This window comes from Diadema setosum, chromosome 14 (assembly GCF_964275005.1).
Source record: "Diadema setosum chromosome 14, eeDiaSeto1, whole genome shotgun sequence".
NCBI classification, from domain to species: domain Eukaryota; kingdom Metazoa; phylum Echinodermata; class Echinoidea; order Diadematoida; family Diadematidae; genus Diadema; species Diadema setosum.
This window is the reverse complement of record NC_092698.1, coordinates 24,749,864-24,775,386: the sequence shown is the minus strand read 5'-3', so window position 1 is coordinate 24,775,386 and position 25,523 is coordinate 24,749,864. Positions and strand designations below refer to the sequence as shown.

At 38.4% G+C, this 25,523-nt stretch overlaps 2 protein-coding genes across 2 annotated transcripts; one reads left to right on the top strand and one right to left on the bottom strand.

Moving 5' to 3' along the window:
* Positions 1-905: 905 nt before the first annotated feature.
* LOC140237518 (nascent polypeptide-associated complex subunit alpha-like) lies at positions 906-12,775 on the top strand. Its single transcript, XM_072317449.1, is given in 8 exon segments — positions 906-1,103; positions 2,392-2,493; positions 3,222-3,397; positions 3,399-3,417; positions 5,230-5,342; positions 7,007-7,150; positions 9,648-9,770; positions 10,552-12,775. Coding segments are annotated over 7 exon segments (654 nt in total). The 5' UTR covers positions 906-1,103; positions 2,392-2,432; the 3' UTR covers positions 10,570-12,775.
* A 1,887-nt stretch (positions 12,776-14,662) lies between these two features.
* Positions 14,663-25,510, bottom strand: LOC140237725 (uncharacterized). The gene is made up of 5 exons (XM_072317653.1): positions 25,372-25,510; positions 22,776-22,819; positions 20,676-20,852; positions 17,085-17,179; positions 14,663-15,666 (listed from the first exon to the last, which is right to left on the bottom strand). The coding sequence occupies exons 1-5, from the start codon at positions 25,443-25,445 to the stop codon at positions 15,424-15,426; spliced, it is 633 nt and encodes a 210-aa protein (XP_072173754.1). The 5' UTR covers positions 25,446-25,510; the 3' UTR covers positions 14,663-15,423.
* Between the last annotated feature and the right edge of the window lie 13 nt (positions 25,511-25,523).

Sequence of the window (25,523 nt, the reverse complement as noted above, 5' to 3'; positions counted from 1 at the left end):
CCAGCTACACGGATATTGGCAGTTTCGACACCTTTCCTTGCCAGTAAAACACCGGTATATTTATGCTCGTAGAATGCCCGCAGATGACGCACGCTTCCGGCCCATAGGCATAGATCCACGGGCAACTTACGTACTTCAAGCGGGTCAACTGCTTGTGACTTGCGGCGGCTACGGGCCTCCTACTGGTGTTCTGCGTGAACCTCTGCGGGCAATCCCCGCGACTCACCCGGACAAAGTGTTGGTCACTCTCACTTGGCTGCGGGTAAATCGGACTAAAAACGTGCGCACCTCCGGGCAACTATAACGACGGGCGAGATATGTGGTAAATACTGTCAGGTGCGGGCCGCAATATAATTCATGCAGTCACCATACAAAGCGTGCGGATCTTCTACCAGAATGGATAGGTCGACTATATTACAGACGAGAAAGGGGATAATAAATCAAAAGATAAACGCCATGCAGTGCCATGGAATAGTTTATTGTGCATAATAATTTCTACATAAATTTAGGTCAGTCAAAACCATACCGAAAAAGGCGAAGAAGAAGAGGCGCTCTCTGATAGGCGAGGCGAGGATCAATCGCGCCAGCTACGTTAACTTTCGACCACTATTTAGATTGACAAGTTGTCCGACCGAAGGAACGGTGTGTCGTGACTGAAATTTCATCGATTGTCATCGAAAATTCGTAAGTCATTATGTTAAAGTTATTAAGTTTACTATAGATTAGATTAATGTGGTACTTTATACTCGTGTTTATTTCAGGTTACCGTAATGTTTCTAGCATTTAAGTTAAGATAAGAAGATTGTTTCACTTTGATGCTCACATGTACATTACCTTTCCACGAGCAGCGTGTGTCGTACGATTTCATGTGAATACGCGATGTATGAAAGAGGCTGGTGTGTGTACAGTTGCTCGTCCACACAGACAAGGTCTTTTCTAAGGAGGTATTCCTCCCACAACGATATAAGTGTACTAATACTGATAGACGTAATACAGACATCACTTTAATTTGGTCTTTTTTGTTGGTATGGTATTAACTGTTCGTGCAAGAATGAACACAAGCAGAAGAAATAATCCAGGAATAAAAAGAACCAACTGACAAGGTAGGCTACTGTACTGATGTAGGCCTAGGCCTACACATGATAGGTTAGCAGTTCAGTTTCGGTAGTCGAAGGATTTGTATTGAGGTAGCATGGCCATGTCCATGCATGGCCATGGAGCATGGGTAACAAGGAATCATTTTCATTCTGCTTAGTGAGAAATTCTCATTGCATGACTTCATTCTTTATAGCGTCGTAGACTCGTAATACATATCTTTTGATACCTTTAATTTGCGTATCACTTAAGACCTATACCTGCAGCCGTAAGGTGTTACATAACATTTTATGGTCACATGTGTCTGTCAAAAACGACATGATTGTAGACGAATGTGTAAAATGAATAAGGTTTTGCAAGATTCTAATGTGTTTTTATGTTTTTCTTGCACAGTCTGTTTTTCAAAGCAATTTGATCTGAAGTTGAAATTGTTCTGAATTTAAAAACCATAAAACAAGAGAAAACATAAGAAATAAAAACAATAATTAACATAAATACTGCGATACTCAAGTTTGGTATGAATAATGAGTATAATTGTTTAATTGATTACCTAATAACTTATTTTTTCATCTTTGACAATCAGTTTTCTTTCATGTTGAACAACTCCCTCACATATTTCACAATTAAGGGATCACATGACAACCATACTTGTATTGGCACAAAATAAACAAAATGATAAAAAAATCCATAAAATTAGCAAATTTGCACAATTAACTAGCCTCAATTAGAAAAATTATGGTAATTTTTAAAAAATTAACTCTTATGCATTTTTGTAGGGTACGTCAAGAACTATCTGCATGCCGAACTTGGCAGCAATCGGACATTCCAAGGCCGAGATTGTGCCCCCCCCCCCCTTCCGCAAAACTGTCAGAATAGCCCAGTCTTTTTAGGGTTAATTTACCAAATTTTGCGAGAGACAAGGTTTGTGAAATGAACATGCACATGAAAGTTCTCGTCTATCCTTTAAAGCATTGGGTGCCAGTAGCAATTCTTCTGGTTCGGCAATTACCCAAAATGTAATGAAAATTTCATGCCATGGAAAGGCTACTGGCTCCAATTCACAAAAATTTCATGTTGTGAATATTTCTTGCATTTTGCTGTAGGTCTCATATGCTAGAACTGGTTTATAGGTTTTACCCCTGTAGTCTACCAGCATTCCGCTAACCAGTTTGATATCCGTGAGCAGGTGATGGCCAAGCAGTTGAAGATGATTTTCAAGTCTGTGCAGTCTTTTTGTCAAACATGAATGTACAGTAAACATACCGGTATCTTCTTCATCTCTATAATTATCTATAGGGAAACCTCTTGGGGAAAACCTGTGGTGAGCAATTATCATCATGCCTTCAGAAACGACAGAAGCTGTTCAGCCGACCACTGAGGAGACCACCAAAGATGATGGTATGAAACAAATTTTTGTTTTAGTGGCTTTCTTTTCACACACAATGCAGTCGATCACATTGTCCAACCAACTGCAACATGGATTTTACAGGACTGTGGTAGTTTGCTCTGTTGGCTGCAATGTATCTAGATTCTGCTCCCCCATTTGTCTTCTGTGATTTCTAGTAATGTTAGAATCCGAAACATGACCTGTAATGTGATGATAAATGAAGGGCGTACTTGGTTGAATTATGTCTGTGTGTATGTGTATGTGTTCATGTAATGGTAATGGATTGTTTGTATTTTGTTGTTGTTGTTGTTGGGGGGGGGGGGGGAGGGTGGGGAGTGATGCAAACATATGCATTTAAATGTGTGGAAGAAAAGTAAATACCGGTACCAAAGTGTCTACTTTTGAGGGTTGTTTTTTTTTTTTTTTTTCCCCCATTGAAAATTGGTAGGCAAGGTTGACAAGTTGGATAAGCTGGATAGTCTGCTTTCTTCCCTTGCCACTCGAGCCCATCCATGATCAGACAATAAGGAGTTCATTGGTTTATGCTGCTTTCAAACCGGTCAACTTGCTGATTACCCACGATGATTTTACTTGCGGAGCATGCACAGTATTGTATGAACGAACAAATGGAGTACATGTACTCTTCACCAGTGTCCATTACATGATTACATTTTAGAAGAAATGCTTGATGTCCATGTTTATCTTTGTTTTCATTTCTGTACACCACCTTAACCCCCAGCCGAATCATCTGGATCAGATACAGACAGTGAGGATTCTGCCCCTGAGCAGGAGGAGAGCCCCATCTCCACGGATCAAGCCGACCTCCATGCCCAGTTTGGGTCTGGGGAGGAGCCGGCCAGCAAGGCCAAGCAGAGCAGGAGTGAGAAGAAGGCCAGAAAAGCCATGTCCAAGGCTTGGTCTGAAGGCCATCTCTGGTGAGAGGGGGAAGCCCAAAATATTGTATACGGCATATAATTAGGAAGGTTTTTATTTTGGCGAATTTCACGAGTTGGATACTATCCACAAATTTTACTATGCACAAAAATATTTACCTGATCCCGACATGAATGTGACATACACGAATGCACATTTCTCCCTCCATTACTGTACTCAACTGTGAATTCAGCCACCCTCAAAATTGTCTTGAAAGTCCTTATTCGTGAGAAACTAGGCTCGCTAAATTGTATTGCTTGGTGACACAACATTTGCTTCTGTGACAATTGCTCTGGTCTTATTTTGTCCACAGATCTAGGGTTAGGGTTGTTAATTTTTGTCTACAGAACTTGATTGTAATTCAGTTGTTTCTTCATCACAACCCCACAGTGTATGCTGGCTCTGCTCACCTAAACCAAAAGATCCCATTGGGTGTCCTAGGGCAGTCCAAAATGTGCACTGGTAGATTGCATGGTCCAAATACTGGCAGCTCTGCTTATGCACGGCTGGCTTGGCAAATTTATATAATCTGTGACTGATGCATACACACGTACATTTACTATGAATTCTTGTGTCATTGAATAACTGTAGCCCCTTCGAGTGCAGTCTGCAGACAAGACATTACCCTGGATTCATAATTACTGTCGGCACCCTTTCTCATTTGCAAACTTTGAAGAATTCTATCAATTAGGTTATGCAAAGCATTGTATGCTTTGATTTAGCGAATGATTTAGTCTTCAAGATTTAGATTATTCCACTGTGGTGATATTGACATCCTTTTTGAGTGGACAATAATAGCATACTTCTCAATCTCACGATGTTCGGTAAAGGGAAGAATGTTGAAAACATTAGCTAAACCCTTAAACAGAAACTACATCATATAGGACCTGTATTATGAATGTGGGAAACTTTCATGCCAGTGATATTCACAAGTTTGTTTGACCAAGGTCAACCTAAGGAGGCTTTATACTGCATTGGAGTTCCAACTGGCTGTGATTATTCAAACAGTTGTCAGATTTCTATTGATGTACAAAGGAATTCCACAGGTGCACTTGTGGCTTTGATGATCGATGTTCCTTGCCGCTGTCTTGCTCAGCATTCTGAAGATTAATTTTGAACGTTATAATTTTGGCCATATTTTGCTTATCTATTTATTAAATGAAATGAAATTTCAATTAATGATAAAGCATGTAAAACAAAAGACATTTCCGTCCAGAAATTTGCGCAAAAGTGTAATTTGAACTGTACTGTATCATGTGAAAAACTACCATCCTGGAAAGCTGGTTTTATCACTTTTCCGCTTAGTTTCCACAAATGAAACTATTATGGAATAATCTTCAAGTATAATTCTTTATTGATATATCAGATTAGTGCCCGCATATGCCCAGTCGAGTAATTTTCATCTTCATTTTAGCATTTTTTTGCTCAATTTCTATTCGCGCATCCTCATGTCTGTACCACCTACCTTTTATAAGAAGGGATAGCGAAAAGTAATTACCATCACAAAGAAATATCTTCCTTTGAAAGTGGCTAGTGATTATGCAATGAGACACAAGTCAATTGTCTTCCTATCTGCGCGGCAGATCCTGTTTTGCACATGCTTCAAATATTTTTGTGCGGCGGCTTTGAACATCTAGCAAAGGAAATAAGACGGTTGTGACTCCATTCTCTAGAACCTCCTTGGTTTTACATAGTTCTAGTTAAAAAATAAAAAAAATTAGAGAATTTTCACACTTAGAACTTCCTTGTCTATATTTAGTACATGTAGTTTACTTTATGTTTTCATGTGTATACCTTGTATTTTAATCTTGCAGGTGTACAGAGAGTGACCATCAGAAAATCCAAGAACATCCTGTTCGTCATCCAGAAACCAGATGTCTACAAGAGTCCAGCATCAGACACCTACATTGTTTTTGGAGAGGCAAAGGTAATGGGAAGACATGCTCACTCCAAAGTGCAAGGATTATGATTGCTCTTGTAGATTGTGGCATAGTAACGTCATGTTAGTGGGATCTAGGACAAAATCACTCTTTGAATGGATTGTTTTTATTCAGGGTATATTGTATTGGAGATAGCATCACTACAAAATTCTAGGTTATCATCGAGTTATGGAGACAATACACTTACGAGCATTATGAAAGTGATCATATTAATTGTTTGTGCTCGGCCAATATTGTGAAGTGTACCTTTTTTTCTTTTTTTCTTTTTTAAATTATGGGAACTAGGGTATTTGGTCTGCCTATTATGATATTCATCAAGAGTGCTTACATGGTATTATTTGTGTGCTAGCTCTGTTGAAAAGGTTTCCAGATTTCTAACATTTTGTGTGAAGAGTTGTATTGGTACCCTTCAAGAGATGATGAAAATTTACTCTGTGTATATGGGCAATTCCGCGGTTAGTAACGTTACATTTGAACAAATTTAGATATTTGTTTTTACCACTAAATTACCATTTATTCATTTCAAGTCAAAATTATGTCAAAAACATGTTCATCCTTCCCAGGTTTATGATACAGAAAAGAATGAACACAATCCAAGAAATATTAGAATTGCTATAGCAACTTAAAGGGCTGGTTAGTAACGTTACGAAAAAAGGACATGACAAAAAAATCAATGTTTTGTAATAAAAAGTGTGCAAAAATTCAAGTTACTTCAAACAAAGTGTTGCATTAATTTCAATTATTGCATCATGACAAATGTTCATGCAAATTTTTTTAGCAGTTCGACCGATAATTTTTTAGCTAGACCCCCAAAAGCATGGTTAGTAACGTTACGGTTAGTAACGTTACATTTGTCCGGAGTAATTCCGCAGGTCATTTCACCCTTTTGTAATTGACAAAATGTCACATGACTTCTGGAGTATTTAAATGTATTCATCTTTTACCCTTTAGCAGAACTTTGAGGACAAAATTTCAAAGGAACCCACTGTAATTTGCATTTAAGTGAATTTTAGCGTCCCCAGTCCCACATGTACATTTTAAATGATGGTTTTAGATCTCGCAAAATCAATAAATACGAAAAATAAAATCTACAGAATTTGAAAGACCCTAATGATTTGTGAACATCCATGGCATTAGTTGACACCTAGATTACAGGGTAAGATAAAGAGGCACATTTCTTTTATCCATGTCATGTCCACCTAACTGCGGAATTGCCCATATACTATTACTATTAGCTGATAAACCGGAGTTAACTCTGGATTTATTACAGGAAGTACAAAGTGACACTATATGTAGGTGACTCCCATTCTAACGAAGTCCTCGGGGACCAGCAATTTTCTTTTGTTATATTGATTTTTTTTTTTGAATAACGAAATTATAAAGTAATCAAGACAGTACAGATGAGGATGATAATTTTGGGACATAGATTTTTCCTTTGTTGTATTGAGATTTCCATTATGACTATGTTCGTTGTGATGGGATTGTACAGCATATCTGAAACAAAGATTTCCACATAATCACAGTAAAAACAAGTTTGACTACTGTTACCATTTGCATGTCATTGGATTGTGTATGAATCTAAAAGACAGATTGCCACACAGGCATACTTTAGTTGCTGCAAGTAATTTATGGTTACATTGTCTGCGCACAGATTGAGGATCTGAGTCAGCAGGCGCAGATGGCGGCGGCGGAGCAGTTCCGAGCTCCGGAGAGAGCCCCCGCAGCTGGTGGCGAGAAGGCCGTGGCCAGTGTGCAGCCCCAGGCAGAGGAGAGTGATGGAGAGGATGGGGAGGAGGTGAGTTTTGGGTTTGTTAGCTCACCTGAGCCAAAGGCTCAAGTGAGCTATCGCGATCGCCCTTCGTCCGGCGTCCGTCGTCCGTCGTCCGTTGTCCTTCGTCCGTCGTGCGTAAACTTTTTACATTTTCATCTTCTTCTTGAAAACCCCAAGACCGATTTTCATCAAACTTGGCAGGTAGCATCCCTAGGGGGTTAGGAGGTCAATTTGTTAAAATGGGCACCATGCCCCACCCAGGGGGCCCCCAGGGGGGCCCAAACCCCCCAAAATTAAGGAATCTGTAAAAATCTTCTTCTCTAGAACCAGAAGTGATAGAGCTAAGTTAATACTATGAGTTAGTACATTGATGACTGTAGTTTCAAGTTTGTTCATGGCAGAATCAGGGGTGCCCCCCTTGGGACCCAGGGGAGGGGGGTGGGGAGGGGTCCTAATGGGGCCTAAATTGTACATTTTCATCTTCTTCTTGAGAACCCCATGACCAATTTTCACCAAACTTGGCAGGTAGCATTCCTAGGGGGTTAGGATCTCAATTTGTTAAAATGGGCACCATGCCCCACCCAGGGGCCCCCAGGGGGCCCCAAACCCCCCAAAATGAAGGAATCTTTAAAAATCTTCTCTAGAATCAGAAGTTATAGAGCTAAGATAATACTATGAGTGAGTACATTAATGACTGTAGTTTCAAGTTTGTTCATAGCAGATCCAGGGGTGCCCCTCTTGGGGGCGGGGGGAGGGGGGGGGGGGGTTGGGAAGGTCCAAATGGGGGCCTGAATTGTACATTTTCATCTTCTTCCTGAAAACCTCATGATGGATTTTCGTCAAACTTGGCAGGTAGCATCCCTAGGGGGTCAGGATCTCAATTTATCAAAATGGGCACCATGCCCCACCCAGAGGGCCCCAGGGGGCCCCAATCCCCCCAAATTAAGGAATCTTAAAAAAATTTGGGCCCTTATTGTACATTTTCATCTTCTACTTGAGAATGCCTGGTCAAATTTTAGTAGAGCTGTGAATAATTTAGATTAGTGACTGCGTGAAAGGTGAACTTGCGATACTCAGGTGAGCGCTAGACCCGCGGGTCTCTTGTTTTTTTTTAGGGCAATTACTTTGTCAAACCAGGAGGGGGGGGGGGGGGGAGGGGGGGAGCATTTCATGAAGTGTTTTTGTCTGACAAATTTGTCAGACAAATTTGCTCCCAGCCAATCAGATGCAAGGATTTCAGTAGCTTATAACACTGTCAGAAAAAAAAAAAAATCTGACAGAACCCTTCATGAAATGCCCCCACGTTTTTTTTTTTGTTTTTTGTTTTTGGTTTGTTTGTTTGTTTGTTTGTTTGTTTTTTGTTTGCTTGCTTGTTTGTGTTTAATACCAACATGCCATTGTGCCTCCTGAAGGAATCTGCTGATGATGAAGAGTTTGAATGCAAAAACCGATAAATGCCATTTTCAAATGTTTTAAGTGAGGTCATCAAGTAGAGAAAAATTAAAATCTTTTCGATGATACTGGTCTTGTTACTTATCAAGTATTTTTAAAGATATTAAAGGGATAGTACAGTATTGGTGGAGATGAGAAATGGGCCTTTAACTTTTTGCGAGATACCAAGAAAACAGAGCATGCCATTTTAAGAGGCATTCAAAGTTTATTTGATGAAAATCGGGTTTGGAATGACTGAAACATCCAAAAACAAAGTAAAGCAAAGCAATCATAATAAAGTGTGGGTCCCACACTTATTAGAATGGCTCTGTTTTGGATATCTCAGCCATTTCAAAACCAATTTTCATCAAATAAACATTGAATTCCTCATGGAATTACATCCTCTTTCATGTTTCATTAGAGGTTTCTCATTATCTCACCAAAAGTGTAAGAAATCTGAAATTAGGACTCGACCAAAACTATACAACCCCTTTAAGATTATTACATATATTTCAATTATTTTTTTGTTGTTTTCAGCAGCTTCAATCTCAAATATCTGAAGTTGATAAATGTGGATATATCAGTTTCTGCATTTAAACTCTTCATATGTTTATTTATAGCACCAAAAAAAAGAAGAAAAAAAAAAAAAGGATTGTACACCGGTGAGGACTGCTTTTGTCACAGTGAAATATTCTTTAGGTGCATTATTGCTGTAAAGCAATCTCAGTGGGAGGGTCATGAATGTTGTTCATTCCATGTAGTGACAAGTTTGTGTAGGTTTCTCATGCTTTTTGTTTTTTTTTTTGTTTTGTTGAGGTAAATATACAATAATGGTCACTGAGGGAGAAATTGAACTGATCCCATAGAGTTTCCAGGCACATTGTTTGAAAGCTTGTGATATAGCAATAATTTTCTGTACTTGAAAATATCCATACTCAATTCCATATTTTCCAGTCATTAACATGTTGATGCATGCCCTCCTAGTCCTAGAGTTGTGTTTTCCTTTTTGTAAAGTTTTGAGCTTCCATAACATGGGCTTATCCTACATATTGAAATGCTTTGTTCTCTACCCCACTTTATCTCTGACCAGATCGACACCAACAACATCGAACCCAAGGACATTGAACTAGTCATGACACAAGCAAGCGTCTCGAGGAAAAAGGCTGTGAAAGCATTACAAGAAAACAACAATGACATTGTTAATGCAATTATGGTGAGTATCCACCCATGCAGCTTTTGTTTTGCCTATACAGTATATACTCTTCATATGTCGTTCAGGGCTGAACTTCATACGGTCTAGAAAGCACTTTGCAAAGTTTGCCAGTTTCACCTTGATTTACACATGAATATGGAAAGAAGTGACAAGAATTTTGACAAAGAGGACTAGCATATGGTTTACTGTGACCTGAATAATGACCCTGTACATTGCATTCAACATACCATTTTAAGATAGAGGAGTTTTTCTGTATGTTTAACCATAGCATGAACAACTGAGCAAGACCTTTCTACTCTAGCTCAAGGCGCATGCAAAGAAGGGAGTGTCATCTACGTGGTTGCCATAACCAATAATTATATTACCTAATGGTAAAGTGCAGCATTTTCACATGTTTTGGTGGTCTTCCCCACCTGTCCAAGCCAGCATTGCTGGAAACCTCGGTGAAACTCTTAGGCTTGTGTGACACAACCATTCAGTTTTGTATGATATGAAACTTGCGATAAACAAAAATTGGGACTTGTGCCAAAAAAAAAAGCAAACAAAGAAAACCAGTGATTGCCTAAGAAAACAAGGACAGACACCTTTTTGAACTGCCACTTTTTGCTCTTTGGCAAATGTGCATGTTCACAATGATGAGACAATCTTTCAAACATTGGTGGCTTGCATCAGCTCCACCTCTCAACTATCATCACATGCAACATAGCACTCTTAACGGCCACAGCTCAGCTTTGCACATAATTTACTACTTACTATGTCTTTTTCTTTCTGTATTCCACAGTCCCTAACGATGTCCTAGCACAAGGAGACAGCGGAGAATGGAGGAGGAGAAGAAGGGATGAAGTGGAGGGGGTCTTGTGATCTGTTGGCAAATCTTCCAAGGGAGTTTTCTCGCTACAAATCTGTCAAGCTTTGTGTAAACAGTGGGAGGGGGTTAACTGAAAACTTTAACGTGCATGGGTACAAACAGCTGAAAACTATGGTTCACCATTCACTCTTGACCCAGGTATAACCCTCATATTAGCACCAAATTTGGCTCAGTTTTCTGCTCACAGGAGTGTCAGATGCTTGTTTCATAACAAATGACATACAAAGCTGTGGAAATCAGTATATATTTTACTGCTCCCTAATGCTGTCTTTTGTATTCAGTTTCCAGTCATCATGGTCCCAAACTTTGATCTAACTTGATCAGGTTGCTCATGATGGAGGCACAAATTTGAGGAAATTTTATTACAAAGTGATTTAACGGAGTCACTTTTTCGATGACATGGTCACCAGTATAAAGGACACGAGTCTAAAATTGGGCAAGCAAACTTGCACATGTAATGAAGAGTTTTATTCTACTCTGTAGGTACTCCACTGCAGATTTGGTAATTCATTATATAAAGTTATAGGACAGGTTTAGGAACATGATGTCAAATAGAGCCAATGATGGTGCATGACTCGTCCCAAATGAGGGAGCCAAGTACAATGTATTGTTCTTATCCGGTAGATTTGCAAACAGATTATGGTTGCTGGAATATGCAACCAGGAAACCATGCATAGGAGTAATTCCCTGTGTTTTTTTTTTTTTTTTTTTTTTTGGGGGGGGGGTATTTTTTGTTTAAGGAAATTTTTACAGTATATTTTGTCCAAAAAGGTGGTTTTCTGTGTTTGAAGTGTTAACAGTTGGTGCCCTCCTGTTGATTGATGTCAAAATGCTTGTTTCATGATTTAGCAAAACATCAATTATCAGTTAATTTCTTTGTATTTACCGATACATAATCCGTTTCCTATCTCATTTTTTTTTTTTTTTTTTTTTGGTCTCATCACTTTTTCAAATTTGTTTAAATCATCCATATCTTTATTAGTACTACATAAATATACTGTAGCTACAAAACACTTTGTCACCTGTGTTTGGTCTCTTTATTGAAATGTGCCAGAGTGGTTTAGAATATCTATGAAGGTGAGAGGGAGTATGATTTACATTTGATATTACATTGTAAATGAATACTGTATATGCTGTTATTTTCGCGTACAAAAATTTTCGCGAATAGGGATGTCATGGACATTTTCGCAAGATGTTTTTGCGAATTGACACAGGCCATCATAATGCGCACTATAATCTTGGCCCATGGTGACATTTTTGCTTTGATGAATTTGTGGTCCAACTTTGATTCGTGAAAATTAGACCCTCATGAAAATAACGGCTTACACAGTAGTTGACATCATCAAATGCACCACGATGAATGATGTGCACAACTAATACTGTACAGTATCTTAATCTGCCCTAGTCCGGTTTCTCTACCGAGGATAAAAGCATACACCACGTTCATGTACATTTGTACATTATATTACATGGGGTATAACTGCAGGAGAGCTAATTGACCATTTGGAGTACTTATTATCTTGAAAATGTGTACGACAGCTCATCATCTTGAATGAAGCACAAGAGAGCATTCAACATTAATTTTAAGTTTATATATAAACAGTGATTGTTTATACCAGAACGATAAAAACAACGAACATCACTAGGTGATGGCTAGGTGCAGAAGCTGAATTGTACACAGGTATGTGTATTCAGTTGAATTTTGGACTTCAAACATTCAGAAAGTTTCAAGGTGTTCATGGAGCAAAAGGTATCGGGCTCTGTAATTTTTCTCTCCCAATTTTCTAGACCTTTGGTGATTTGGCGTTTCATTGTTTTAGGTAGATTTTACTATGTGTGGGGTGTGTCATGATGCCTAGTTATGTGTGTGAAAGGTGTCTTGCTGTTAACAGATATGCAAGGGTGGGAGTGACTGTTCGTTCTTGTCTGGTTCATGGATCATTTTCTGTAGGACAGATATCTTGTCCTATATCAAAACACACGAGGACAAGTACCAACACGTACCATTAAACATACCAGGCCTCATACATACTTTGTGAAGCTTGCATTTCAAGCTGAAGTAATCAAAAAGATCTCGCCAAATGCGATGCATGATACATACATGTGCTAAAAAATTCATTAAAAAAAGTAGGACAGAAATAAATTTGTGCTATGTGTGGATTTATGTAAATCTGGTACATTTTTCCTGGTAAGGAAATGGCTCAAAACAAAAGACAGAAGATCATTCCTTTGGAGATGGAATGTATAGTGACCGTGACTGTGGCATCCAGCCATGACAATGGAGAATTCTGAAGTATCTGTAGTTTAAAGTTTCTCTGTATTTCCAGAACAATTTTTGTTGTTGCCGTACTAATACTACATTGTGTCATTTCCAGCCCAAGCATCCTGTTGATCATTCAAAAGACAGAACAACTGAATCATTCAAATATAAAACCATCGCCTTCAGACACACACACACACACACATGACCCTATCTGCACCACAGATCCACCCATGTCACACCTACCACAGTACCTTTAAAGGGGCTGTACAGTTCTGGTTGAGGTGAGGATTTATCTTTTAATGTTTTGCGAGATACTCAGAAACCACTCTATGAGATGTCAAAGAGCATGCAATTCTAAGGGGTATCAAAAGTTTATTTGATGAAAATCGGTTTTGAAATGGCCGAGATATCCAAAAACAAGGTGAAACAAAGAGATCCTAATAAAAGGCGTGGCCTGTCACCTTTTTTTATTATCACTTTTTTGGATATCTCGGCCATTTGAAAATCAATTTTCATCGAACGTTGAATCCTTAAAATTACATACTCTTTCATATTTCATAAGAGGTTTCTCATTATCTCACTTAAGAATGTTATAAACCTGAATCCCCACCTCAACCAGTACTGTACAGTCCCTTTGAACTGTGAGCTTGGGCATGACGAACAAATATAAGGGGGAGGGGAGAAATGATATACAATACAAAGTGTAAAATTCTGATCTCTTTTACTGTTTTCACCATCACAATGAAAAACCATCACTGTGTACATCGTATGTAAGAACAGGCAGACTGATGCATTCTGTGTAGAAACCAGAACTTTTTCAGTTTAATTAACATCCTAACCAGTGGCGGATCCAGCAGCCACACCCCCCCCCCCCCTTTATTTTTTCATTAAAAACAAAGGAAATAAAAAGAAAAAAATGAAATGAAACCTGGAAGTGGCACCAGAATTATTAGTTGCATCCCCTCCCCCCTTTACAGAATTCATGAATCCGCCCCTGCTAACTAAATCATACCTATTGTACAAATTGACACTGCAGTTGATTCTCTTCAAGGGTAACTTTGACTTGCCACAAATGTATACAGTAGAGTACATGTATGTGGATTCAGTGCATGCAGAAATAGTACACATAGAAGTTTGAGGAAAATCTGACAATCTGTTCACAAGTGTATTAATATTATTAGAGTTTTGGTCAAATCTATATGCAATTATCACTGGATAATAAGACTAGCAACATTCATGATGTAACAGAAGGGCAACAATACAACTAAAATATGAGGAAAATTCAACATTTTCTAATTTTTATGGCACAATGAAAGAGCAACTGAATTATCTTTTGGGAGGCAGGGGAATATATATGTTTCGCCCTTCACATGTTGATTACTTTAGAACCAATGTGTACTTCGACAAAATAATTTTTGCATGTGTGTATTTCAGGTAAATTAGTCTTTTTTGAGTTCACTGTCTAGGTATAAAGTTTCATTTTCTGGTAGTCCATACTATCAAAGAATTTCAACAATCAAAACCTTTTGATAAAAATGTCATTTACTTCTGTATTGTAACTGTCCTACAGACAGTTTTACACCCATCACACAGATAAAACTTCATTGAAGTAATATACGGTGCACTCCCGTTATAACGAACACGGTTATGACAAAATTCCAGTTACAACAAAGTAAAATCTCAGGCCACAACATTATCCACTCTTATGTACTTTTATTGTTCATTTGTTCGGTTATAAAAAAAAAAAAAAAAAAAAAAAAAAAAAAAAAATTCAATACAGAAAGAAAACTGCCGTTCCCGAGGACAAGTACAGGTTACGTGCTGTCCTTTGCCCTTGACACACAGAGTTGGTGATCTTTCTGCAGCTTGCTTACTTGTATATATGTGACCCGCTACAACAAAAGGATCCTAAAGTCGCTGACGGGCGAGCAAAGTATGGCCCAGAAAAATGCTATTTTCAGGCCTTTCCTTTGATCATTTAGCTTCTAAATTTCGGCAAATGATAGAAGATACATTAGACTACAAAATTATGTTAAAAACAGAAATTCGAACGTTTTGACAGATTTTGGTGATCTGACTTCAAACTCGATTTTCTCGGCTCACCCGTCAGTGACTTTAGGATCCTTTTGTTGTAGCGGTTCACATATTGACAATACAAAGTGATAAAAAAAATGATATTTTTGCAGCCTGCTCTATTTGTCTACAGCAAGGGAGCAACTTTAGATGGTGTCAGAGTTGATGACATGATGTAGCTGCTGCACAATAATGAACATTGATCTTTCACACCAAATGGATGGTTGTAAGCTGATCTCTTTGCAGCTCTAAGTATAGAGACACAAGTGTACATACTAAATGTACCCACACACAGCATTTCTCATTCCGTTACATATCTTTCACAGCTCTGTCCCATACGTCTTCCTCAGCAGAAATTTCTCAAGATTTGCCTCGAGAGTTTGCTTATCACATTTGCTTTGCTTAGTTTTTTCCTGGAAACATTCCTCATCTTAAAGAACCCACTGATATCATCTTTTTGTGCCCTTGGAGAATTTCTGCCTCTTTCCTCGGGTCTGACTCGCGGACGGGATGCACAGAGCGCCACCGGTGACCCCAGAGGCGTCCTCCTTGATTCCTCGAAATCGCGCCATTTCCTTGTTCTTGGCCTTGAGTATCTCCTTGCGATAAGTGCTACTCCCGCGGCCTGGAGATGTGATCTCCACGTTGATGGGTCTACCCTGGATCTTGCTCAGGTGCATTTTGAGACCATTCTGCCACGGAAATACAGTAACAGTGTCCAAAATCAATACAGCATCACAAACATTGTGGACTTAAATGCACAAGCGTGTAAATGCATTTTGGAAATCTTCACACAATGAACTGATGCTAACGGTAGAATGCTGGACGTGAAAATGTCTTACCATGTAAAAATTGTAATTTACATAGATACTTCATATATAATACATGTACATATTATCTAGAACAAAAATAAAAACAAAACAAAAACTAATGAGAGTAAAAATTATTCATACACATGTCAGTGGAATTATGCTCCGCTATCGTGACTCACAAAGGTAAACAAAAAATTATGTTATACATTTATATACAATGTATATAATATATATACAATGTATTATGTATATACATACATACATACATGTATACATAAACATACCCACAACAATGCATTTTAAAGGGCAATGATGCACATACTTATAAAGGAAATAACTACCACACTATTGTGGATATCAGCTAGATTCATGCTCTGTTACTGTAGTTGTTTTGTTTTGTTTTTTGTTGCTGTGTGAGTGTGTGTGCGTGTGTTTTTCATTGTACTTGATCAATACATACAAATGACTGCTTGGCAATAAAAAAAAAAAAAAAATTGTTTTCCCCACATGTGATGACTGCAAGTAATGCAATATATGCATATTGACTTTGTCAACTTTGTATGTACTTTAATCTCTTTGTTTACTGTGCCTTGAGCATTCTGCAGAGTGAATTTGGTGGATTATAAGTCACATGCATCGTTAGTATCATTTTACATGAACATTGTATGCTGTATGCCGACAAAAACACATCAACATGGTAGCAGCTTCATGTTTAATAAGACTTTGGGCAACTTGAAACCTGCCTGACATTACACTCAATAAAAGCACCTGTTTTATGTTTCCTTTTTAAAGGAGTAAGAAACCACTCACTAAAATTTGAAATATATTTCCACCAATATACTACTGTAACGTATTACTCTATTTGGTCCATTGTAGACACAACTTACATCCTGCTGATTTTACAGAGTGCAGTATTTTCAATTGTACATAAATCTAAGTGGGCACAGTTTCTGAAGAACGCACATCTGATAGGAATCCAGCCATCTGAGACAAAAGTCACTATTTTACAACACCAAATATTCACTTTAAATTATGTGATTCAATTTATTTTCATTAGCATCTCCTATAAAGAGCATATTGAAACCTTTTTAATTGCAATACAGCATTTTTAGCACTTCTTCATTTCGATAATGTACATTCATTGACATTAAAAAGAAATAAAACATTGTGGTGGACCAACACATATTGAAGTATGATCAGCATGGCATTTCATTCATGCACAAGTTTGTGCCTGTGACACACTTTTCAACAAACACATAATTTGCATTTTGAGCCAACACATGAAACACGGAGCTCACCATGTACGCCTTGTTGTTCTTGAATTCAACGTATGCGAATCCCCTGGACTTGCCTGTATCCTTGTGTGTGGCAAGCCTCACCGACTTCAAGTCACCTATGTTGCAATCACAGAGAAAAGCAATACAAGGGAACCGCATTTTAGCGACAACCAAAAAACCATGACAACTGTTTGCAGTTTAGGACCTGCGAAATGACCTTATTAGAAGAGAGTTCTGTTACAGTATATGCTGTTATTTTCGTGAATAAAGAGGTCATAGACATTTTCGCGAGATGTTTTTCGCAAATTGACGCCAACGCTTATGTAAAGGCATGGCAACATTTTCATGTGTTGTTGAATTCATAATCCAACTATGATTTGCAAAATTAACAAAAATTAAACCCTTGCAAAAATAACAGCTTATACATTATAATCTAACCTCTTCTTGAGGTCTTTTCTCCACCTCCCCGGTTCCACTGTACATGTATTGTATTTAAAATTCTAGATGTGTCAAAGCTAAAACACTACTGTACTCATTTGGTAATTACATCAAGCCTAATAACCAGGGGCGTGGTCACCTCCCTGGACTAACTCTATCCTTTACACTGAAATCAGTAAGTATGCATTCATATTTCAGTGACAGAAACCACCTGATGAATAATAGTTTAGTTTTTATAATATCTCTGCCCTTTCTTGGTGATAGTGAGTCATATAGAAAATTCACAGAAAACACACCTCATAAAAGAATGATAAGTGGAACAGTAAGAGACATTTCTTGCTCCTACATGTTCATACACATAATAATGGATTAGTTCTCACTATGCATGTCAGAAAGAGCAAATATCTGAGGCTATGCAGGTGCTTCATTCACAGCCTGTTCTGGCAAAACATGTTTATCTGCAATGTACAAATTTACAGGGAAAAAACAACATAAACACAAAAACATAAATGTGTGTTTTAGGTGTTGACAGCTGGAACAGAAAACTATAGATTTAATAAAATGTAACAGCACTATCGATAATGGTGGATAATGGAATTAATGCAATTTAATGTGAATGCGAACATGCGTGAATAAGATGTTTTACCGACAATGTCCCTCTTGACTCAAGAAAATCAGTCCTGAAAGTAAGGGAGCTGTATAACCACAATCAATCAGCCATGGATTCCTGCACTTTTGGACAAGGCATAAATGTCACTCCTGTCTCGTGAGTGCTCATACGTATGTTCATATCAAATGCAAACAATGCTGATATGAAAATTCACTCAATTTCATATCTTGGGAGTAATTACTGGTACCAAGTGGATGTTAAGGAAATTATAACATGCCAGAAAACATAATTCTAACTTTTTCTTGTTTAAATCATAATACAGTTGAACCTCTCGTATCCGGACAAGTCGGGACCGGGGCTCATCCGGATAAGGGATTTGGCCGGTTGGTATACGGGAGACTCAATGCTTTATACATGTACATATACATGTACATACACATGTACTGATGTAGCCCATTGTAGTACCACATGTAGTAATGTGTATACTGCAACCTTTTCATTGTTACACTCAGTAACAGACCCCAAAATAGAGGTGTATGTTAATGTTGGAAGTAATATGTAATTCATGTGTGTTTGTGTAGGAGTTCTCAAGGAGTTGGGAATCCCCCTTTCCTCCCGTAATTATTAAAAAAAAAAAAATCACGGCGAGATTGCGTCCATATAATAGAGAGATCCGGATAAAGGGAGACCGGATAAGAGAGGTTCAACTGTAAACACATTCTCAATGATGTAATTCAAGACAGATCAACCCTTTATGTGCCCGGGCACTTGAATAAACTTGTCAGGCTTTTTATCAGCATTCAATAATCCTTTCAAACTTGACCCTAGTTGCAGGATAGCAAGCCTATCTAGATGTAGCAATGTGCAGCAGTCCTTCAATCTTTCTGTGCAAATGAGTCAAATATGCACAAATTTCACACATAAACCTACGGACCCTTTGGCCCGAATTCACGAAGGTGGTACAAATCAAACCATGGTTAAACCATGGACAAAAACCATGGAATGCCAAGTGTCGCATGCGATATTTCGCTACGAAATCAGTCATTTCGTCAATGAAATGATTATTTTGTTACGAAATGACAACATTTTGTAACTAAATGAACATTTCGTCCACGAAATGATAATTTCCTTAACGAAACAGTCATTTTGTCGACGAAATGACCAATTTCGTAACGAAATATTCTGTTTGACACTTGGCGCTCCATGGTTTTTGTCCATGGTTTTGACCATGGTTTTGTTTGTACCATCTTTGTGAATTCGGGCCAAAGGGTTAACAGAAAGGCCACGATGACACAAGGATTGGGGAGATTAAATCGGCGGCTTAGAACCAGAAGGGCACTATTGCATTTTACGATTTGAGCATAAATAAAAACAAGACAATCAATTTTCATGAAATAAAAAGTTTATTTAATCAACAGTGGGTAGGTTTATAAGCATTGTTCCAAATATCGGGTAAAATAGCACCTTTGTGGTTTGGATTTTTTTACATTTTACTGAAAATGAAAATACAGTAACTCAAAATTGCCACCATAATGTAGAGGAGATCAAGCTTGACAATGTGATACCAGTAACTCCATTCCCCCCAAACTGCAAGAACACCCTTCTGGTTCTCGGCCGACGAAGTAATCTTATTCAGTTTCCAGACATATGTACCAATTGGGAAAGAGAGCACTCTCGTGTGCATTCAAACCGGCAAACAAAGCACTGTGAAGATAAATGAAAAATTATGCTCCTCAAGATAATTCTACAAGGCAAGCTTGACAGTTTACTATTTCAAGACTACAGTTGTCCCCAAGTACACTCGGGCAGGCATCTCTGGGAAACGTCTCATAGTAAAATCAGCTCGTCCTCAACTGGTTAATACCTTCACATGCACACACACACAAAGCTGTTGGGCTGTGTCAAGTGCCATAAATCTCACCTGAAATGAAAAATTATGCTTCTCATGATAATTCTACAAGGCAAGCTTGATAGTTAACCCTTTCAAGACTACAGTTGTCCCCAAGTATACTCGGGCAGGCATCTCTGGGAAACGTCTCATAGTAAAATCAGCTCGTCCTCAACTGGTTAATACCTTCACATGCACACACACACAAAGCTGTTGGGCTGTGTCAAGTGCCATAAATCTCACCTGAAATGAAAAATTATGCTCCTCAAGATAATACTACAAGGCGAGCTTGATAGTTAACCATTTCAAGACTACAGTTGTCCCCAAGTATACTCGGGCAGGCGTCTCTGGGAAACGTCTCATAGTAAAATCAGCTCGTCCTCAACTGGTTATACCTTCACATGCACACACACCAGGGCTGTCAGCACTGGAAACTAGTTGAGAGTGAGACTCCCATAGGTCAATGCTATAATTTAGGAGTCAAAATGAGTGAGATCAATAGAAATGCATGCAAATGAAATAAAGTTTTAGAGTGAGAAAGGACCAAAATGCGTGAGTCTCACACTCAATGCGTGAGAGTTGGCAGCCCTGATCCATACACACACACACACACACACACACACACACACACACACACACAGAGTTACTGGGCTGTGTCAAGTGCCAAAAACCTCACCTGCTTTTGAGAAATGCTTTGTGATGTCTTCCGTGGTGGCGGTGTATGGAATCTGCCCAACAAACAACACGTAGAACTTCTTGTCGGATTGCTTCCTCGCCTTGACATCTCCTGACTGAGAGGGCGCCAAAGCATCTGTGCTTTCCTGACTCTTGAGGGCCTCCTTAAAGCTGGATTCTAATAGCAATTTCGATTTGATATGATCTATCTTCATTATTTATGATAATGACAAATTACTGAGCCTGCACAATTATGAAATACAAACAGCCCACTTCATATACAGTGCTCTTCTCATGGTGACAGACATTTACTCCTGCAACAATTGCTCAGGCCGCAGTCTATTTTCTCCAAGGACTTAGGGTTAGGGTTGTGATAGGGTTTTAAGTTTATGATGTGGGGATTACAATTAGGGTTAGCTAATAGGATTATGTTTGTGGGTGGGTTTTGTGGTTTAGCATGCAGATATTTCATGGGAGCAACTGTCGCAGGAGCAAATGTCATGGAACCTCTTCTCATACACACATGGACAAGACACCACCTTACACACAAATGAAAAAAAAAATGACATGTAACAAATTAAAGAAACATCACTTTATATGGCCTTTCTTTGGCCTGAAATTAAGTCATAAAACATATACTTACTTTCCCCCACTGCATTGATAATGTCTGTATTTGTAAGGCAATTGCAGGTTCTAGACAATATTCCTAATGGAGTCAGTAAAGCTGTTTTATGTAAAAGCAATGCAGTGTATGGTCTTGCTATTTAAGATTGCCATATTGAAATAAGCCTCAGTTACGAAAACTGTAATCTTGTAGCATAAACTGAAAAAAAAAATCAATCCCTTGCAATAAGTATCATAAGTTCAGATCTGAACAGTTACATGGCACATTTTAGCATATGTCCAGCATTAGAAGATGTAGGTCTGCATAAATGATACTGTCCTGCAGAATGTTCTTATAATTCTAATCACATGACTCCTTTCATTCATAAATCTATGTAGCCATCCTGACATTGAGCGATATCCCTTTTTGATTCCTTGTTTTGAGTAAATACAGTATATATAAATGACATTGCACAGACGGGTGAACCTCAGAGTATATGGCTTCAGTGAATGCTGCAATGTTAGTAGAACACGTCAGAAAGTTTGAGGATATTAAGACAATTACATGTAATCCATTGAAAGATTTTTACTTTTTAAAGTTTCAGTGTCGCCATCGCTGGATGAGTAGAATACTACAGCCTGTGATGTCACAGCACGAAAACGACACAGAGAAAATAAAAAGAGAATGCCACAAAATTTCATTTCTTATTGAAAAGTACATTCCCTCGACTTGTTACTAACATTTGATGACATAAATGGTATCCCGGGGTACCAAATAAAAATCAGCCATTTTGTTGAATTATTTATTTTTTTTAGAAGGTTGTACCCTGGGTGCCAAAAAGAGGAAATTATTTTGGTGCTGGAGCTAGGGTGTGCTAGCCACTGCACTGCACTGCACTGAAGCACATGCTAGTGGTATCATGCAGTGGCATGGGAATGACCATGTACACTCACACATGGTGCATGCATTTTTCTCTTGCTGTCCTCGAGTGGACATGAGGTGGCGCTACACAACGCAGTAACCTGGGGTACTACAGTACCCCGGGGTGACGCGTGATGCATCATTTGTCAAGGGTGATACTGACTCTCTATGCTTTCTCAAGGAGATACAGTAGTTCAACTGCTCTTCCTTTTATGCTGGAAAAAAAAACAACAACAAAACACTAAAATATGTTGAAGTCTCTTTATTTTTTTCTCTGTCTTGTCATGTGATTACATCACAAATGGTTGTACTAGTAGTCTTTTCATCCATTTAAATGGCAGCTTAAAACTCTGAAAATTCATAGCTTTTTAATGGATATTCTGATTTTCCTAAAACTTCACTGATAGTGTTCTACTAACATTGGTGGAGTACAGTTAATTCTGAGTATACCAACGGAACCAAAACAGAAACAGGAACTGTACTAATATTGCTGCATTCTCTCAATCCACATATTTGGGCTTCATTCTCCTTAAAATCACAAGGACAAGTCATATACGCTGTATGATCTCAAAGTACCTTTTGGAGCTTGATCATTTTGAGGCTGGTGTTTACTCCACCATCTGAAAAACAAATGAAATAAAATAACACAAAATGATAAGTTGAAAGTGGAAAGACACAAGTCTGATGAAGTTTTGTGAATGTATTTCACTTTGCCTTCCTGATAAAAAAAAAGTTAAAACCCGACATCACAAAAAAGTGATAGAGGAACATTTGAGCAATATCGAGCTCTACATGTCTAAAAAGATTGTAGAATGAATTCTGTGATTTGTAGCATAATGATATTATGATACAATCATAAAACAATGTTGGTACTTGGTGCAACAAAGGTAGAGTTCAAGGAGAACATGGTGATGAAGATAAATAGGGCAAAATAGCAAATTAGATACAAGGCTACTTCCATCAACTTTGTAGCACAGAGTACATAATATGCCTATTGCTGAGTATTTGGTCTCTTCCTCGTGATACTCATCAGAACTAAATATTTGAATGCTACATGTACATAGTACTTTTGCAGAAGCTAGGGTATCAACAATCTCATATAAAATGGCCACTTCCTCAGTTCACGAATAAATTTACATTAACAATCCTTACAAATAATATTAAGAAAAATAGAGCTACTCCACCACAGTGAGACCAGCATTGGAATATACTCATTCACAGTTTGGAGTCCTTTTACAAAGAAAGACATTGAAGCATTAGAGAAGGTGCAGACAAGATGCTTACACACATTTATGTAGCAACAAAATCAGACTGGAATCTCTTCAGGGGAGAAGAATCAAGACTGATCTTATAGATACCTATACAAGTTTTTAAATGGCCATTATAAAACCAAATCAGATATTTTCTCCTCTACCCCACCCAAACACTAAGAGGTCACTCTACAAGCTTTATCATAGACGCTACAAAACCCAACTTGCTGGCCACTTCTACTCAAGAGCATGTTGTGTCTGCACCCACTGTGGCATCCTTCAAGAATAGACTGAGAGCCCTTCCCACAGGAATAGAGGGCTAATCAACCAAGTATCCAAGTATCCACAAGTGTGATTCCCCTACACTCTACACGTCGAGTACTGGAATATTCAAAACTGACCAAATTCCACTATTAAACATAGCAGCAAATTACCTATCCGACACTGAGGACAGAGCACATCAGTCAACTCTTTCAAATCTAACTTGGAGAAATCATGGAAGACAAAAAAAGGACAAATATAACCCTGAGCAGCAATTTTTACGCCCATGTTCTCACTATTATGAGTCCTATTAAGTATTAACATATATATGAGATTTAAACCGCACAGCACAGAAAACAAATATTAGTTATATAGTCACCACCATCCAGATGATGGAGTAGCAGAGGGGCAAATAAGTTCTGTATATTAACTTTAATGCCCACAACCAGGACCAGCTACCAGGTACTAATTATAGCACTAGGCCTACCCCTTATTCTACATGTACAGCTCCAGCTCACTTTGTAGGATAGTAGATCCTATCACCGGACGTTTTTTTTTTTTTTTTTTTGTGGCTTTGAATTCCGTACTCAAGAGGATGAAATTTCGGCTTAAAATAACACCACTTATTCACAGACTCCTGGAAATTATGAATTCAGCCAACTTTTGTCAATTGATTGCTCCAGTTTTTAGAAAATATGCTTCAAACATATCCCTCTAAATAAAAGTTGTCTTTTTGCGCGGTGCAAAATCGCATTGTAATAGCATCTTGTCCTTGCACCAGAATCACAATTCATACCCACGATTCACCGTACACATTCCTACCAAGCGGACGACAAAGAGTGAATCGGCAAATGACGCTCTAATTTCATATTTTACAGTAAAATGTCTGACATGAACATTTCAAACAGTTCACGCGATGAAATCATGTGAAAAATCAATGTCTGCTTCTGAACTAGCATTGTTCACATTTTTGTGTCGCATTTTTTGCAATTTTGGTCCATACAACGCTCTGTGAGGCTAGTCTACGAAGCCCTGCGCGTATTGAATGTCATCAGTACGCAGAAATGTGCGTGTCCGGAATTACCATGCTGTCCGGTAATACAACATACTTGTAAATTATGATGTATAACGTTACATGTTATCGGTTATGATGTGATGATGTAGGCCTTTCCACACCAGCAGAATATAGATCTACTTCACTTTGACTTCAAGACTAACACTAAACAAGAGTTTATAATATAGAATTTTCATCCCATTCTGTGACACTGAGTCAAATGTGCACAGATTTCACACAGAAACCTATGGACATGATGGACCGATAAGCAATATGGCACACAAAAGTTTATACAAAGCCTAATTAGGCTAAATAAAGGGTTAAATAGCAAGTTACACTATTTAACAATAATTATTCTACTGCAGTACTGGAAAGGAAAACGACCAAGATATTCACCCCAACTGGACTGATACTCCTGGAGTGATAGGAAAGATCAAAAGATTTACCGCCCCTGTCTCAAAGCAGTGAGATGGTGGTTTTAAATCCTGGAAAAAAACACAAACATGAACATGCGCATGCGGGACTATTAAACCTGTACAATTCTATAGAAACTGGAATACCGCCACAATGACAAAACTATTCGTAGGCGCAACAGCAGGCAACTTACTGCATTCTCCTTTCTTTTCTTGATAAACCGGAATTACCAGATGTTGAAACCGAATCATTTTCAGTTTCTGTCATTTTCACCTTGCCTGTGGGACTAGCTTACTGGGAATTCTAGCAACCGCTGGTGGGATGTTCCTGGCTGGAGCTGGGAGG